Source organism: Mesoplodon densirostris, chromosome 7, assembly GCF_025265405.1.
Source record: "Mesoplodon densirostris isolate mMesDen1 chromosome 7, mMesDen1 primary haplotype, whole genome shotgun sequence".
NCBI classification, from domain to species: Eukaryota; Metazoa; Chordata; class Mammalia; order Artiodactyla; family Ziphiidae; genus Mesoplodon; species Mesoplodon densirostris.
Window position 1 is genome coordinate 35,308,561 of NC_082667.1, and position 19,232 is coordinate 35,327,792.

General features: G+C 38.5%; 2 protein-coding genes across 2 annotated transcripts in view; one reads left to right on the top strand and one right to left on the bottom strand.

Moving 5' to 3' along the window:
- The window catches only part of GAS2 (growth arrest specific 2), a 155,043-nt gene extending 149,653 nt beyond the window's left edge, over positions 1–5,390 (bottom strand). The window contains exon 1 of the mRNA XM_060104427.1: positions 5,359–5,390. The gene's annotated coding sequence lies outside the window, so the exon portion shown is untranslated. The remainder of the gene's footprint in view (positions 1–5,358) is intronic.
- Positions 5,391–14,145: 8,755 nt separating this feature from the next.
- On the top strand, positions 14,146–15,847 carry FANCF (FA complementation group F). Its single transcript, XM_060104399.1, has one exon. The coding sequence runs from the start codon at positions 14,167–14,169 to the stop codon at positions 15,244–15,246; it is 1,080 nt and encodes a 359-aa protein (XP_059960382.1). The 5' UTR covers positions 14,146–14,166; the 3' UTR covers positions 15,247–15,847.
- The last annotated feature ends 3,385 nt before the right edge of the window (positions 15,848–19,232 follow it).

A 19,232-nucleotide genomic window follows, 5' to 3' on the forward strand; every position in this document is an offset into this window, starting at 1 on the left:
TTACCTAATTTGCTAATCCAGGGGATCCTGAAGAGTGTGAAGAAAGACAGTAATTTAGGATTAAAAAACAAATGCATAAGAGTTTCCACTGAGCCGTGATTTGCTCTGAGATTTTTCCCCCTCTTTTCCAATTATAGGCATTAGCTAAAATCAATACCAATCCACGTTCCATTCCAAAGGTAAAGAGACTGCACTCAATCACTTCAATGAGAATATGCACAGTAATTTTGATTCTTTTCTCCATTAAGATCTAATGATTCTTCAGAAGGAATTTTCAAGTCTGAGCACCACTCACTCCCCACCACTTCTTAATGTTTCCTCTGCTACTTCCTTAGTGAAACTCATTTTGTGCACCTGGACTATTGCAATATTTCTCTAGGGGACCTCCATCTCTAGCCATTTGTCTCAGCTGGCTACAACCAATTCTCCACATTGCTTTATAACATATATGATCATGTCATTCTTGTGCTCCAAAACTGTCAATAGTATCTGAAAGCCAATTGAACACAGACCCTATTCCTTACTAAAATATTCCAAGGTCTTCACAAGCTGGGTCTATCTACAAACACTCCTACCATTTTCCACACATGAGATGGGAGATTTTCAGAATTATAGATCTCACAGATTTATAATCTATTTTTTATCTAGCTATAGATATATGCATATATCTATATATGTGTACCCATAAACACATAGTTTCTAAAATAGGTGTCTAAGATAATTGCAAACTTTAAAATTTTTCCAAATTAAGAAAACACAAAATTGCCATTTAACATCACCTTTACTTTACAAAAAAAAAAAAAATACTTTTTCCCTTCACTTAAATTAACTGTTTATGAAAGCACTTCACATTGTTATGTCACTTATTTTTCATATATCACTGTAATAATGATGACTTTGTCATAGATTGGCAGGAGTGTCTGGCAATGACAGGTATTTGGGAATCACTGCACTAGACTAGTCATCATTCCCTAAAAACATACTGATTGATAATATTATGACTCATAGACTTATATTAATTATGAGAATGGTTGAAAACTCAGACGACTGTGTCAGTTAAGGTCCTGGCAGGAAACCAGCACAGTCAGCAGGGATTTTGAAATAACAGGGATATTTGCAGAAGCAAGGCCAGGGTTAAGGAAATCAACAAGGTATGTTAGGGCATCCAGGGATTAGCAACAGCAGGAAGGGCTGCAGAGAATAATAGGTGGTATCAGAGGCTCAGGGAGGCCTCATGGCATTTTTAAATGAAAGAACCAGAATCCTGATGCCTTAACAGAGAGCAGAGGAAGAAAACCCTACATCCCTCTCCTCTTTCTGATTGCTAATGCCTCTAATTGGTCGATTCAGTGGCAAGTCAGAGGGCAAGGGAATAAGGCTGACAGAGTCAATAAGGATCAAGCCAGTCCTCTGCACAGAATAGGGAAAGAAAGGAGAAAATGGATGGGGTGACATGGGAAGGACAAACGGATAATAACTAGCCAACTCATTTTCTTCCTGTCCTATTTGTAGAAATTTAAGGCAAGCTTAATTTGAATTGCAGTGCCCTTTATTTTGCCATTTTTCTTTAGCTAATTGTGTTAGAGTGCCTATGTTAGAGCAGTGCTTTCCAATTTTTTTTGCGTTATGGCACTTGTCAGTCAATCAGAGGATTTGGGATGCATACAAACAATTCCGAATTTACAATGGTTCTACTTATGATTTTTTGACTTTACAATGGTGCAAAAGTGATATGCATTCAGTAGATTCATACTCTGAATTTTGATCTTTTCATGGGCTAGAGATATGTGGTCTGATACTCTCTTATGATGCTGGGCAGCAGCAGCAAGCGACACCTCCTGGTCAGACATGCAATCACGAGGGTCAACCACCAATACACTGACAACCACTCTGTACCCATACAACCTCTCTGGGGTTTTTTTAGTATAGTACAGTGTTCAATAAATGTCATGAGATAGTCAATGCTTTATTATAAAATAGGCTTTGTGTTATATGATTTGCTCAACTGGAGGCTAATGTAAGTGTTCTGAGCACATTTAAGGTAGGTGAGGCTAAGCCATGATGTTTGGCAGATTAGGAGTATTAAATTCATTTTTGATGAACTTAAGATATTTTTAGCTTATGATGGGTTTAATGGGACAACTCCATCGTAAGTTGAGGAAGATCTATAGGTAAAAGTCTTGGTGAAAAAAATATTTTTTTGCACTCTCTTTGTACTATGAATAGACATGGTTCTACATATTAAATTTATATGAAACTTCCCAACAATTAAAACTGAATTTTTTAAATAGGAAAATTAAGCTTGCTTTCGTAATTTTTTTTTAGTATTTTTTTTTTTTTTTTTTTTTGCGGTATGCGGTCCTCTCACTGTTGTGGCCTCCCCCGTTGCGGAGCACAGGCTCCGGACACGCAGGCTCAGCGGCCATGGCTCACGGGCCCAGCCGCTCCGCGGCATATGGGATCCTCCCAGACCGGGGCACGAACCCGTATCCCCTGCATCGGCAGGCGGACTCTCAACCACTTACGCCACCAGGGAGGCCCTTTAGTATTGTTTTTTATGCTTGAAATGGTCAGTCACAATTCCTGATCAAGACCTTAACAAAGTTCTCTTCATATTCTTGAGTCACCATTGACTAGAAATGTTGTTGATAAGATAGGTAAAACCATTTTTATAGGCTTTTAAAATTTATAAGGAATGAGATTATATTTAAAGAAAAGCTCTTTTTTCTTTTCTTATGAAGGCAATATGTTAAACATATACTATGATGATGAAAATGAATTTCAAGTCCAAAAAACAATTCAAATCAGGTGTTCCAAAGTTTTAGTGAAGTTCTAATTTTCAGAGTACACATGCATTGTCAGGGCAGTCCTTCTGCTGCTAGTTTTGAGGCCACTTAAAGTCACATCCACTGCAAATGGAAAGGAGAGTCTCAAATTTGTGAAAACAGATATTTGGAGCCATCATCCAGATCTGTGCCCACAAGGAGATCTCATCCTCTAACCCTTCCTCCAACACCTTCCTCTGAACTCACTAGGGTTTGCCCTGTCCTTGTGGACATCTAGAACTCCTCCCTTAACTTCTTGATGGGCTGCACTGTGCACTCACTCTAGACACTGAGTAGATGCCCAGGTGGCAGAGCTTGTCCAAAGAAGGACCGAAGAATGGTTATCAGATCTCTCATTATCTCAGTAATGACTCCAGCCTCCCAGACTTCATTCATATGCCCCAAGGCCAAAGGAGATTAATATTTCAGACATACGATTGTAACCTTTACTACTGTACACTGATTGGGAAGCTCAAGACCCAGAAAAAACATTTGCTTAGTTATAGTCAGTTACCTTTATGAAAACAATTCCAAAGTGTAAAAAGATCAACATTGTTGGTTTTTTTTTTTCTTATCAGGTATACAAATTTAATATTTTTGAGATTTGGTATGAAGTTCTACAATCTGATCAGGGACTAGTTATAATAACATAGGATGCAGGACAAGGCCATTTGTTCCTGGAAACTTAATTGTCAGATTACCCTATACCTGTCTAACATCCTCTGTCAATTATAATTAATTTGATTAAAATAAAGAAAGTAAAACAAAGAAGTTTTGATTTTGTAGAAGGAACTCCCAATAAGATCTATAGTCACCTCTAAGAAATATAGTTTGCATTGTCACAAAAAAATGGCAAATATGTTTGCAAAGTTCCTATAAGAAATCTCTCTTCAAAAGTTGTGCCAGCTTGCTATTTATTGTTGCTACTAAAGAACATAGAGAGACCTACTCTTACTCCAGTCTTGAATGAAGTAACAGAGTTAGGATCAGGTGTAATCATTGCCCATAGTATTTGCCCTCGGAGTGATTGTAAAAAAGTCAAAGCACTTTCCTTCCACGAAGCAGATTCTGGAATGAGACAAAAACCCTCAGGTCCACCCTGCCTGAAGATGTAGAGTCCAGGTCTGCTTGTTCATATAGAAAAATATTATTTCAACAAGCAGAGAGCTGAAATAAGTGTGTCAATATAATATTGAAATAAGTGTGTGAATATAATATTGTTCAAAGTAAAATAAAAGGACATCAGAATACTTTGTTTTCATTGGTCTCCCAGTTCCATAGTGTCCTATAATTTCCGACTTAATGCATATCTTAAAATATCTAAAAAATTAGACCTAAACTAGAGCATGGAATGAACTCGATTTTTCAAGTCTTAATAGTCCATTGGAAAAGACTGCAATAAAAACGTCTCAGGACCAATAGTGAATACTGCAGCATCAAGCTGTACGTTTCTTTGCTAAAATTTTCTCTACCTCTGACCATAGGGTGTTGGTGGTTGCTCTTTTATATTAGGGAGGAGTAGAATTTGGAGAAGACATGGGAAGATGTACACTTCGGAGGCCAATAGCCAATGTTTACTGAGTGTTTATATGCACCACATACCACACAATGTTCTGAAGGGCTGGTATTTGTTGGGTGCATTTAGTTGAAAGCAATAGAAAATGAAACTGGCAAGAAAAAAAACTGGTAATATATAGGGTTATAATCTTAAACAGGGTTAGTTTGAGAGCTATCTTAATCCAATGTATTCCTTGTGATTATGAGATTCTGTTGGCTCAGGGAAGAAGATGGCTCTGGTAGCTTTGGGCCTCATATAAATATACAACATCAAGAGGAAGAAACAATCTCTTAAGCATGCTTGATACCCAGCTTGTATACAACTACATTGTCTAATATGACTATCTCTTCATATTGATGAATGTGCATGATCCACCAACATTGAGAAGAAAAGTAATCATCTAGGCCTAACTGATTGGAATTGATTCATCTGGCCATTTCTGAACAAATTTGTCATTAGAAAATGCTGAAGGTTGGTTAAAGATGGTGGAGTAGAAGGACGTGCTCTCACGCCCTCTTGCGAGAGCACTGGAATCACAACTAACTGCTGAACAATCATCAACAGAAAGACACAGGAATTCACCAAAAAAGATACCCAACATCCAAAGACAAAGGAGAAGCCACAGTGAGATGGTAGGAGGGGTGCAATCACAGTAAAATCAAATCCCATAATTGGTGGGTGGGTGACTCACAGACTGGCAAACACATATACCACAGAAGTCCACCCACTGAAGTGAAGGTTCTGGGCCCCACGTCAGGCTTCCCAACCTGGTTCTGAGCCCCATGTCAGGCTTCCCAATGGGAGGAGGATTTCCTAGAGAATCAGACTTTGAAGGCTAGCGGGATTTGACTACAGGACTTCGACAGGACGGGGGGAAACAGACTCTCCACTCCTAGAGGGCACACACAAAGTAGTGTGCGCATCGGGACCCAGGGGAAGGAGCAGTGACCCCATAGGATATTGAACCAGACCTACCTGCTAGTGTTAGAGGGTCTCCGGCAGAGGCAGGGGGTGGATGTGTCTCACCATGAGGACAAGGACTGGCAGCAGAAATTCTTGGAAGTACTCCTTGGAATGAGCTCTCTCAGAGTCTGCCGTTAGCCCCACAAAAGAGCCGGGGTAGGTTCCATTGTTGGGTCACCTCAGGCCAAACAACCAACAAGGAGAGAACCTAGGCACACCCATCAGCAGACAAGTGGATTAAAGTTTTACTGAGCTCTGCCCACCAGAGCAACAGCCAGCTCTACCCACCACCAGTCCCTCCCATCAGGAAACTTGCAAAAGCCTCTTAGATAGCCTCATCCACCAGAAGGCAGACAGCAGAAGCAAGAACAACAATCCTGCAGCCTGCGGAACAAAAAACACATTCACAGAAAGATAGACAGGATGAAAAAGCAGAGGGCTATGTACCAGATGAAGGACCAAGATAACACCCCAGGAAAACAACTAAATGAAGTAGAGATAGGAAACCTTCCAGAAAAAGAATTCAGAATAATAATAGTGAAGATGATCCAGGACCTGGCAAAATGAATGGAGGCAAAGATAGAGAAGATGCAAGAAATGTTTAACAAAGACCTGGAAGAATCACAGAACAAACAAACAGAGACGAACAATACAATAATTGAAATGAAAAATACACTAGAAGCAATCAGTAGCAGAATAACTCAGGCAGAACAACGGATAAATGACCTGGAAGACAGAATGGTGGAATTCACTGCTGCAGAACAGAATAGAGAAAAAAGAATGAAAAGAAATGAAGACAGCCTAAGAGACATCTGGGACAACATTAAATGCAAAAACATTCACATTACAGGGGTCCCAGAAGGAGAAGAGAGAGAGAGAAAGGACCAGAGAAAATATTTGAAGAGATTATAGTTGAAAACTTCCCTCACATGGGAAAGGAAATAGCCACCCAAGTCCAGGAAGTGCAGAGAGTCCCATACAGGATAAACCCAAGGAGAAAAATGCCGAGACACATAGTAATCAAATTGGCAAAAATTAAAGACAAAGAAAAATTATTGAAAGAAGCAAGGGAAAAATCACAAATAACATACAAGGGAACTCCCATAAGGTTAACAGCTGATTTCTCAGCAGAAACTCTACAAGCCAGAATGGAGGGGCATAACATATTTAAAGTGATGAAAGGGAAAAACCTACAACCAAGATTACTCTACCCAGCAAGGATCTCATTCAGATTTGATGGAGAAATCAAAGCTTTACAGACAGCAAAAGCTAAGAGAATTCAGCACCACCAAACCAACTGTACAGCAAATGCTAAAGGAACTTCTCTAAGTGGGAAGCACAAGAGAAGAAAAGGACCTACAAAAACAAACCAAAAACAATTAAGAAAATGGTCATAGGAACATACATAACGATAATTACCTTAAACATAAATGGATTAAATGCTCCAACCAAAAGACAGGCTTGCTGAATGGATACAAAAACAAGACCCATATATATGCTGTCTACAACAGACCCACTTCAGACCTAGGGACACAGACAGACTGAAAGTGAGGGGAGGGAAAAAGATATTCCATGCAAATGGAAATCAAAAGAAAGCTGGAGTAGCTATACTCATATCAGATAAAATAGACTTTAAAATAAAAAATGTTACAAGAGACAAGGAAGGACACTACATAATGATCAAGGGATCAATCCAAGAAGCAGATGTAACAATTATAAATATATATGCACCCAACATAGGAGCACCTCAATACATAAGACAACTGCTAACAGCTATAAAAGAGGAAATCGACAGTGACAAAAAAATAGTGGGGGACTTTAACACCTCACTTACACCAATGGACAGATCATTCAAAATGAATATAAATAAGGAAAGAGAAGCTTTAAATGACACAATAGACCAGACAGATTTAATTGATATATATAGGACATTCCATCCCAAAACAGCAGAGTACAGTTTCTTCTCAAGTGCACACGGAACATTGTCCAGGATAGATCACATCTTGGGTCACAAATCAAGCCTCAGTAAATTTAAGAAAATTGAAGTCATATCAAGCATCTTTTCTGACCACAACGCTATGAGATTAGAAATCAATTACAGGGAAAAAAAATGTAAAAAACACAAACACATGGAGGATAACAATACATTATTAAATAACCAAGAGATCACTGAAGAAATCAAAGAGGAAATCAAAAAATACCTAGAGACAAATAACAATGAAAACATGACGATCAAAACCTACGGATGCAGCAAAAGCAGTTCTAAGAGGGAAGTTTATAGCAATACAAGCCTACCTCAAGAAACAAGAAAAATCTCAAATAAACAACCTAACCTTACACCGAAAGGAACTAGAGAAAGAAGAACAAACAAAACCCGAAGTTAGCAAAAGGAAAGGAAACATAAAGATCAGAGCAGAAATAAATGAAATATAAACAAAGAAAACAATAGCAAAGATCAATAAAACTGAAAGCTGGTTCTTTGAGAAGACAAACAAAATTGATAAATCATTAGCCAAACTCATCAAGAAAAAGAGGGAGAGGACCCAAATCAATAAAATGAGAAATGAAAAAGTAGAAGTGACAACAGACATCGCAGAGATAAAAAGCATCCTAAGAGACTAACTACTACAAGCAACTCTATGCCAATAAAATGGACAACCTGGAAGAAATGGACACATTCTTAGAAAGGTATAACCTTCCAAGACTGAACCAGGAAGAAATAGAAAATATGAACAGACCAATCACAAGTAATGAAATTGAAACTGTGATTAAAAATCTTCCAACATTGGGCTTCCCTGGTGGCGCAGTGGTTGAGAGCCTGCCTGCCGATGCAGGGGACACGGGTTCGTGCCCTGGTCCGGGAAGATCCCACATGCCGCGGAGCGGCCAGGAGCCATGGCCGTTGAGCCTGTGCTCCACAACGGGAGAGGCCACAACAGCGCGAGGCCCACATACAGCAAAAAAAAAAAAAAAAAAAAAATCTTCCAACAAACAAAAGTCTAGGACCAGATGGCTTCACAGGTGAATTCTATCAAACATTTAGAGAAGAGCTAACACCCATCCTTCTCAAACTCTTCCAAAAAATTGCAGAGGAAGGAACACTCCCAAACTCATTCTACGAGGCCACCATCACCCTGATACCAAAATCAGACAAAGATACTACAGAAAAAGAAAATTACAGACGAATATCACTGAAGGATATAGATGCAAAAATCCTCAACAAAATACTAGCAAACAGAATCCAACAACACATTAATACATCATACACCATGATCAAGTGGGGTTTAACCCAGGAATGCAAGGATTCTTCAATATATGCAAATCAATCAACATGATACACTATATCAACAACTTAAGGAATAAAAACCATACGATCATCTCAATAGATGCAGATAAAGCTTTTTTAGAAAATTCAGCACCCATTTATGTTAAAAACTCTCCAGAAAGTGGGGATAGAGGGAACCTAACTCAACATAATAAAGGCCATATATGACAAGCCCACAGCAAACATCACTCTCAATGGTGAAAAACTGAAAGCATTTCCTCTAAGATCAGGAACAAGACAAGCATGTCCACTCTCACCACTATTATTCAGCATAGTTTTGGAAGTCCTAGCCACAGAAATCAGAGAAGAAAAAGAAATAAAATGAACACAAATTGGAAAAGAAGAAGTAAAGTTCACTGTCTGCAGATGACATGATACTATACATAGAGAATCCTAAAGATGCCACCAGAAAACTACTAGAGCTAATCAATGGATTTGGTAAAGTTGCAGGATACAAAATTAATGCACAAAAATCTCTTGCATTCCTATACACTAATGATGAAAAATCTGAAAGAGAAATTAAGGAAACACTCCCATTTACCATTGCAACCCAAAGAATAAAATACCTAGGAATAAACCTACCTAGGGAGACAAAAGACCTGTATGCAGAAAAGTATAAGATACTGATGAAAGAAATTAAAGATGATACCAACAGATGGAGAGATATACCATGTTCTTGGATTGGAAGAATCAATATTGTGAAAATGACTATATTACCCAAAGCAATCTACAGATTCAATGCAATCCCTATCAAATTACCAATGGCAATTTTTACAGAACTAGAAAAAAAAAATCTTAAAATTTGTATGGAGACACAAAAGACCCCAAATAGCCAAAGCAGTCTTGAGGGAAAAAAACAGAGCTGAGGAATCAGACTCCCTGACTTCAGACTATACTACAAAGCTACAGTAATCAAGACAATATGGTAGTGGCACAAAAACAGAAATACAGATCAATGGAACAGGATAGAAAGCCCACAGATAAACCCACGCACCTATGGTCAACTAATCTGTGACAAAGGAGGCAATGATATACAATGGAGAAAAGACAGTCTCTTCAATAAGTGGTGCTAGGAAAACTGGACACCTCCATGTAAAAGAATGAAATTAGAACACTCCCTAACACCATACACAAAAATAAATTCAAAGAAGAACACATAGGAAGAATACTCTTTGACATAAATCACAGCAAGATCTTTTTGATCCACCTCCTAGACATGGAAATAAAAACAAAAATAAACAAATGGGACCTAATGAAACTTAAAAGCTTTTGCAAAGCAAAGGAAACTACAAACAAGACAAAAAGACAACCATCAGAATGGGAGAAAATATTTGCAAATGAATCAACAGACAAAGGATTAATCTCTAAAATATATAAACAGCTCGTGCAGCTCAATATTAAAAAAACAAACAACCCAATCCAAAAATGGGCAGAAGACCTAAATAGACATTTCTCCAAAGAAGACATACAGATGGCCAAGAAGCACATGAAAAGCCACTCAACATCACTAATTATTAGAGAAATGCAAGTCAAAACTACAATGAAGTATCACCTCACACCAGTTAGAATGGGCATCATCAGAAAATCTACAAACAACAAATGCTGGAAAAGGTGTGGAGAAAGGGGAACCCTCTTGCACTGTTGGTGGGAATGTAAATTGATAGAGCCACTATGGAGAACAGTATGGAGGTTCCTTAAAAAACTACAAATAGAACCACCATATGACCCAGCAATCCCACCACTGGGCATATACCCAGAGAAAACCATAATTCAAAAAGACACATGCACCCCAATGTTCACTGCAGCACTGTTTACAATAGCCAGGTCATGGAAGCAACCTAAATGCCCATCAACAGACAAATGGATAAAGCAGATGTGGTACATATATACAATGGAATATTACTCAGCCATAAAAAGGAATGAAATTGGGTCATTTGTAGAGACGTGGATGGATCTAGAGACTGTCATATAGAGTGAAGTAAGTCAGAAAGAGAAAAACAAATATTGTACATTAATGCATATATGTGGAACATAGTAAAATGGTACAGATGAACCAGTTTTTACGGCAGAAATTGCGACACGTATGTAAAGCACAAACTTATGCACAGCAAGGGAGGAAAGCGGCGGTGGGGGGCGGGGGTTGGTGGGATGATTTGGGAGATTGGGATTGACATATATACACTAATATGCATAAAAGGGATAACTAATAAGAACCTGCGGTATAAAAAAATAAAATAAAATTCAAAAAAAAATTTTTAAATAAAAGACAAAGAAATAAAATAAAATAAATAAGCATCCAAGATATATTGTATAGCACAGGGAATTTTAGTCATTATCTTGTAATAATTTTTAATGAAGTATAAACTATAAAAATACTGAATCACTATGCTGAAACTAATATAATATTGTAAATCAGGTATACTTCAATAAAAACAAAAACATTATTGAAACAACTGGACAACTTTGAATGGGCTCTGATGATTAAATTATAGTAATACATTGATGTTAATTTCCTGACATTGATGGTTATATTTAGCTATGTAGGAAAATTTTTATATTTATAATAAACACAGTATTCAGGGTAATGTTTTATTATGTCACTGGCAACTACTTCTCAATGTTTCAGAAAAATAAAAGTTCTATATTGTCTCTGAAAAAAAAAAAAAAAGAAAATGCTATACATCGATAGGCTTAAGAATGGGTTCCTAAATTAATTACTGAATTAAGAGAGGGGTGGATTAACATGATTGGCTCAAACTGGCCTACCCCTTGAGCTGAGCTGGAGTCAGTACTCCAAATTGCATCTTTATTATGCAAAGAGAGTGTGGGTAATAATAGAATGAATATTAAAAGACAGCCAAAATACCAAGGATGGCATTTCACATTTATTATTTCATTTAATCCTCACCAGAACCCTATGAGGTAAACTTTTTGTGAATGTCTCTTTTTCTGATGCTTAGTTGTTTATGATGCTTAACTCTCATGGTTTGATTGATGTATTTTAATGAAATCTCCCGAAATCTGGCCTTTCAGTCTCTGTCCTAATTTACTGTATCCCAGAAATTCAGGAATCATAATGAAGATATGGGAGATTCATACTAGTATTTGTAGCACACACTATACAGGTTAACATCCTTATGTTATTTTTCTCACTTGCATTTTCCTGTATTTCATGATAGTTTAAGGCCTAAATGAAGTATCAGTCCTTTGTAAAGCCTTCCTTGAACTCTCCTGTCAATTTATATCTGGTCTCTCATAGCATAATTCTTAGAATTTTTTAAACACATAAAATCTGAATTGCATTATAGTTCAGTGTTTTTGTGCCCCTTCCACCCCTGCCTCAAGAATGTAGGTTTCTTGAAGCAAAGGACCTTGTCATAATCATTTTTTCAATCCCTAATACTTTTTTTTTTTTTTTTGCGGTGCACGGGCCTCTCACTGTTGTGGCCTCTCCCATTGCAGAGCACAGGCTCCTGATGCACTGGCTCAGCGGCCATGGCTCACGGGCCCAGCTGCTCGGCGGCATGTGGGATCCTCCCGGACCGGGGCACGAACCCGTGTCCCCTGCATTGGCAGGCGGACTCTCAACCACTGCGCCACCAGGGAAGCCCCCCTAATACTTTACATGTAGTAGAAGCTTAATAAATGATCATTGAATTTTGTTGATTAAATGGAACATTGAGGAGAAGCTCCAAACCCTAGGCTTTTCTTTCTTCTAAAGGGGAAAATTTCACAGACATTGTGTTCATTTAATGAAAATAAGCGAATGTGAAATATGCATAAATTTACATATTATAATGCCCAAACAGGGATTTTAGCTAAAATTTTAAAACAGTGGAAAGATCTGAAGCTAATCTGCACAACTCCTGCCATAAGGTCTCACTCCCATCCCGACCTGAAGGCAGATTTTTTGGACTTTTTCACCTCCTTGAACGGATTGGGCTCTCTCAACTTAGGTAACCTGTAAATTAACTGTTCCCTTGACCTTGAAAACTTTTTTCAACACTCATCTTTGGGCTTTCAGGAGAAAGTCAGTTTCTTACAGAGGGAGGCCTTCCCCATCACCTAAGTCTTGGAGATCCACCTTCGTTATAGCCTCCTATCACATTTGAGGTTATCTGTTTAATTTTGCTCTTAAATGCTAGGAAATGAACTTCTCCACCAGGACAAGGACAACATCTATTTACTTACAAATAAATCCCTAGTATCTTACACTATGTGACATAATAAGTGCTCAATTTAAGAATAAATTGGCGAAGTCTGTGCATTTGCTAAAAGTAGACTGCACATTTGGCTCAAAGTTTCTAGTATCCAAGACAAAGATAAAATCAAGTAACCGCTACAGACCAACTGAGAGTTTAGGCTAAGTGATAAATATCAGATCCTAAAACTGAATTAACATAATGAACACCACTGATTTATTCATTTTTTAAAAAAAGTTAATAAATGAAAAATGACTCTTCCTGTTAAATTTGTTTCTCTTCTCCTTTTTGTTAAAGCAAAACAAAACAAAACACCAGTTCTGACTACTCATTAGAATACTTTTGCTTGGTGTCTTTAAGACTGGAAACAAACTCAGCTCAAATGAGTTATTGTGCCATCAGTTTCAGTAGACTAGAAATTGTTGTAGGTTTCTGAACGAAACCCCTACAGGTTGGCAGATAAACATTTGTAGAACACATAAATTTGTGAATAATCCAGAAAACATTCCAGAAGTGGATTCTTCTTCCCCCTCCCCCTTCCCACAATCTTTAGACAAGCATTTGTTTTTGTTAAATGCTGTTAAATGCCACTTAGTTCAATTAGTTGTTTGTGTGAAATAAGAGTCAATTAAGTTATTCTGCCTTGAGAATTACAAAAACAAAACAAAAAACAATAATGAAACTTTGAAATAAAATTTAAGTTCCTTTACTATTTTAATAAAGTATTAATCTTTAAGTTTCACTTAAAGGATTCAAGTTCTAATAATGAAAGGATAAGGTCAAGGCCCAGACTTTAGCATAGTGTCTGGCATTAATTAATTGGAGGTCAGTACCTTTCTACTAAACCGAATTGAACCAAAATTTTTATTTAATTACATTTTCTTTTATGTAACAGCCCGTGTCTGGCTTTCCCCGATTACGATAAACCTTAACACAGATTCACTCACGCAAAACTCAGGAAACTTCTACTAGTGATGTTTATAAAGCGAAAGGAAGCACGGAGACCTCCGTAACTAACAGCATCTCCCACGTGGCTCCGGGAATTCTCTAATCCTAGCCCTCCCTCCCGTATGAGCCTCCTCAATATCTAAGGCAAAAGTAAAACCAAGAGCACTTTCTCGGGGCTTACATTTCTCAGAGTGCAGGTACCCGGATTAAAGCCGCTGTCAGATTGACAGGGATTTGACCCAATAGCATTGCAGAGAGGCGTATCGTTTCACCAACACGCCAATCAAGCACGCAGAGAGTAGCCGTCTCCAAGGTGAAGGCGGAAGTAAGGCCCTAGCGCGCTCCATGGAACCGCTCTTGCAGCACTTGGACCGCTTCTCCGAGGTTCTGGCTGTCTCCCGCACGACTCACGTCAGCACCTGGGACCCCCCGACCGTGCGCAGGGCCCTACAGTGGGCTCGCTACCTGCGCCACATCCACAAGCGCTTTGGCCGCCATGCCCGCATTAGCAAGGCTCTGGAGCGGCGACTGCAAAACCAGTGGAAGCAGCAGGGCGACTCTGGGCCTGCTCCATCCCCGGGGTTGGCGAACTTCCAGGCCTTGGGGCACTGCGACCAGCTGCTGTCCCTGCGACTGCTGACGAACCCGGCCCTCGGGGATGCCTCCTTTCACTACCTGCTGCAGCAGCTCTTTCCCGGCCCTGGCGTCCCGGATGCCGAGGAGGAGTCGCTCCAAGGCAGCCTGGCCCGCCTCGTCCGCCGCCGGGCCGCTATTCACATGCTGCACTTCAACGCCTATGGAGAGAACCCGGTCCTTCAGGAGGACTCACTGATGAAGACCCAGGCGGAGCTGCTGCTGAGGCGTCTGCAGGAGGTGGGGGAGGCCGAGGCAGGGGTCCCTGGTAGGCTTCTCAGCAGCCTGTGGGAGCGCTCGCCCCAGAACAACTTCCTGCAGGTGGTAGCGGCCGCGCTCCTGCTGCCGCCGTCGTCTCCCCGGCACCAAGAAGAGGAATTGGAACTAGGCAGCCCCGAAATTCCGGGAGAGGAGGGTCAAGAGCTGCTTCGCTGGCTTCTGGGGAAATCGGATGTCATGGTTGCTTTTTGCCGCAGCCTCCCAGCCGGGCTTTTATCTTTGGTGGCGGGGCGCCATCCAGAGCTCTCCCGGGTCTATCTGGGCCTGCTAACAGACTGGGGTCGACAGCTGCACTACAACCTTCAGAAAGGCCTTTGGACTGGAACTGAGTCCCAGGATGTGCCCTGGGAGGAGTTGTTGAGCAGGTTTCAAAGCCTCTGTCAGGCCTCTCCACCTCTGAAAGATGAAGTTTTTACTGCCCTGAAGTCCTGTAAGGCTCAAGATGGAGATTTCGAAGTCCCTGGTCTTAGCATCTGGACAGATCTGTTGCTGTCTCTTGGGAGTAGTGCGTGATACTGCATTTGGGCAGAGAAAAATTCTCAGCCCCAGGCCCCAGTTCTGTATGGGCAACGTTCTGTAACTGAGCACTCGAATATACTGTTTTCAAAATTAAAATCCCAGTGTTCTCGCCAAATGTCCTGCACTTTCATGTGTCCAAAATATTATTGTAGGTCCTAATATATAATAGGTGTAATTGTAACTTAATTACAGATATGTAAAGTAACTGGCTTGTAGTGCCATGGATTTTCTGTTTAGAGGAGGTAACATTGGAAGTATCCTACATAAAGCCATGGAGTTAACAATAGTTTGCATTCTAGAAGGCACATTTCTAATAATGTTGAAAAGATATGTACTTGTCAAAGAAAATGCAGCTTTAAAGTGACAAACAAGACACCTTTTTTTATATTATTAATGGCTTACTTTTGCAGGTTTTTCTTGGGTTTTTTTAAATCCCTAGAAGTGATTTCTCTAACCAACAACATGTGCTGTCAGAAATGGTTTGGAAAGCCAACTGGCCTAGTTGGACTTTAAACCCTGGACTTTGGCCTTGTTAACCTAACGTTCTAACCAATTAACCAGCGTCAACATGTATTAAAATTGTGATATTCAGAAATTTTGTTTCTCATTTCTGTACATTGAAAGATTACACAGTAATTTAAAGCATTGACTTAAAATTTTACAGCATGGTAAATACAAATATATACCTTTGGATATTAATTTAGCATTTGATGGTAAAAGAAAACAAACTTCTGAATTAGTGCTGCTTCTGCCATTGACTAGGTTAATAAGTCACAACCTTGGTGTTACAGTTGCCTCATGTTGAATGAAGTGTTGAGACTAAAATAGTTAAATTCTCCCACTTTGTCCTTGTTAGCTGCCCTATGGGGACAGTTTAGAATATTTGTTTAGTGTGTGTAGGAACCTAATTTTGTGAGTTTACCCAGATGCTCCCTACCAGCAGAGTGATTGCTAATCACCAAACTTAAGAATGATTTATTCACTTTTATTAGGGGGAATATAATTTTCTGTTCATCAAGATTTTTTTTCCATAACCAAGTTAGTTGGTTGCAAGATTCTTCTAATTCCAGAAATGGAATTAGAGCAAAAGGAGTTGTATAATCTTGTAGAATTTTTTATTCTATAGTGAAACCTGGAGTAAACTACTGTTCTGCTAGCAAGTACACTTTTCCAGATGATCCTGGGTTAACACAAGCAAGTTTGTATTTCCTGTGGTTTGATTCCTTTTTCTAGCTGTAATCCATGTAGACCATCTTTTAGGTTTAATTTGCCATTAATGCAGGAAGAAAGGCAATTCCTTCTGTTAGTTACCTGAAAGTCTTTTTTCAGGAAGCATAACCCAATGAAGAGTTCTACCCACACAAGTCATAATATTGACCCATAAACCTAAGTCCCATAACCCTAACCTTTAGCTTTAAAGAATGACAGTTTGTGAACTTATTTCCCTATTTCTGCTGCAATATTGCACACTCTTATTTAAGATAAAATGATAAAAATTGTTATAGACCAGTAAAAAATTTTTAAAAATCTATTTTTATACTTACCATATCTTATTTTAGGCTCCATGCTATGTTCATTGCATAGATAACCATATTTAATCTTCACATCAAGACTGTATTGTTATAAATCAAGATACAAGCGAAAGAAGATTAACTACAATGCCCAAGGGCAGACAGAGAATAAGCAACATGAGAGCAGAAGCCAATCTGTTATTTTTTCCCCCCAGAGCCTAGCACAGTGCCTGGCATGTGGTAGCTTCTCCAAATGTTTGAATGAATGAAGCCAGGATTAGAACCTTAATCTATATTCTTAACAACAGTAATTTTTTTTTTTTTGACCATGCCACGTGGCTTGTGGGATCTTAATTCCCAGAGGAGGGATCGAACCTGGGTCCAGCAGTGAAAGTCCTGAGTCCTAACCACTGGACCAGCAGGGAATTCTTCTTAATCTGTATTCTTTATCTTGTTTTAAACAAAGTTAAAGACTTGAAAAGGTGTTATTGAATATAGAAATCTTACTGTCACTCTGAATCTATAGGAAGAGAGAAAAAATGAGAGGAAGAAATGGGAAATTGAATAAATAAATTCAAGATTCTTATGAGCCAGCAGATAAAATGACTGCATGTGCCTGTTGTATTTTGTTAGTATTAGTTGAGGACAAATATCTTAATGCTTTCTGAAAACTTCCCTTGGACTGAGTGTATATTTATTGAGTATATTAGAATGTTTTAAATCTAAATGCTGTTGTCCATGTGCTGGCTGCTTATTAAGGTTCTGATTCTAATGGAAAATGTGTAAGATTTGGCTTTGAGTACATAAATAAGGCTATGCATTTGTATGGTGTCATACAGTATACAAAGTTCCGCAATTAAATCATCTTAGCAGAACCTCAATATAACTGTAAGACAGGATAATGTGCTGTGAACTTCAAGTTTTATTAAGGAGTTGTGACTACAGGTAGTGATTTGTCCAGTATTTATATGACTCTTGAGTGGTAAGGTCACCAAGGGTATGGATCTTTTCTAACTTACATTCACTCCACAAATCTTTTCTAGGGAGGTAGATTGCTGATTTGAAAACCAATACTGTATTAAAAAATTTTAAATGTCTGTATCATCAATGTATACTCTATCAGGGACTGGCACATGGGAGAAATTATATTTATCAAATATGGTTTAAATTTGGGTTATTTTCTACTACTATAACTTTTACCTAGTTATTTCACTGTAGGAATCAGAGTTCATTTATGAACAGAAAAATTCCACCCTTTTGAACTGCTTAGCATAATTAAAAGATAAAATGATAATGCATATGAAAATGATGTCAGAAATTATAAACAGGCCGATTCATCTATTTTCTCTTCTTCAAATTGATAAACGTATAAATAAATGTAAAATATGATTCACACAATGAATTATGAAAGTATTTATGAAAGTATTTATGAAAAGTATTTTCAAGTATTTATGAAAAGCAACAATACCTGAAGGTGTAATAAGAACAGAGACTCATCATTAAGATTTGACCATTAAAATAAATTTAAAATAAAATGAGTTTAATATTTTAATACACTTTTATCGGATAAATAATATGGTAACAATATTAAAGGAATACCCTCTCACATTGGCACTATTTTCGTTTTTGTGTATTCCTATCCATCTTTTGGTCACGTGTCTGCTATTTCCATAGCTGTAATTAATGTACATAACATTTCTAGATTTTATCAAGTTATCAAATATTTTTATGTTTAGTCTTTAAAAATAAAGGAAAATATGTACTTATTAGAAAGTAAGTCCTCAATAAATGCTAGTTAAATGCTTTTCCTATGTTTAATGAGATGAAAATGTTGAGGTCTTTTTTCTTTTTCTTTTTTATTATTATTTTTTGCCCACACACGTGGCTTGCAGGATCTTAGTTCCCTGACCAGGGATAGAATCCAGGCCCGTGGTAGTGAAAGCGCCAAGTCCTAACCACTGGACAACCAGGGAATTCCCTCTTTTTCTTTTATTATGTTAACTTTTCTAATGATAATTTGTCGTTGCTTTTCAGAGATGCTCAGTCAAATGTATTAACTTTTTAATATTCTGTTCAATTCAGCTTATATTTTATTTAGATTTTTGATTCTGAGTTCATGAGTGAGATTGACCTGTAATTTTTTATTCTTATATACTTTTGTTTGAATTCAGTATTTTACTGGCCATATAGAATGAATTAGAGACTACTCTTTTTCTTATTGCCTGTGAGAGTTTTATAAAATTGGAATGAACAATTCCTTGGGAGTCTTACAGAATTATTCTGTAATACAATCCGAGCCTGATTTTTTTTTTTTTGTGGTATGCGGGCCTCTCACTGTTGTGGCCTCTCCCGTTGCGGAGCACAGTCTCCAGACGCGCAGGCTCAGCGGCCATGGCTCACAGGCCTAGCCACTCCACGGCATGGGAGATCTTCCCAGACCGGGGCACGAACCCGTGTCCCCTGCATCGG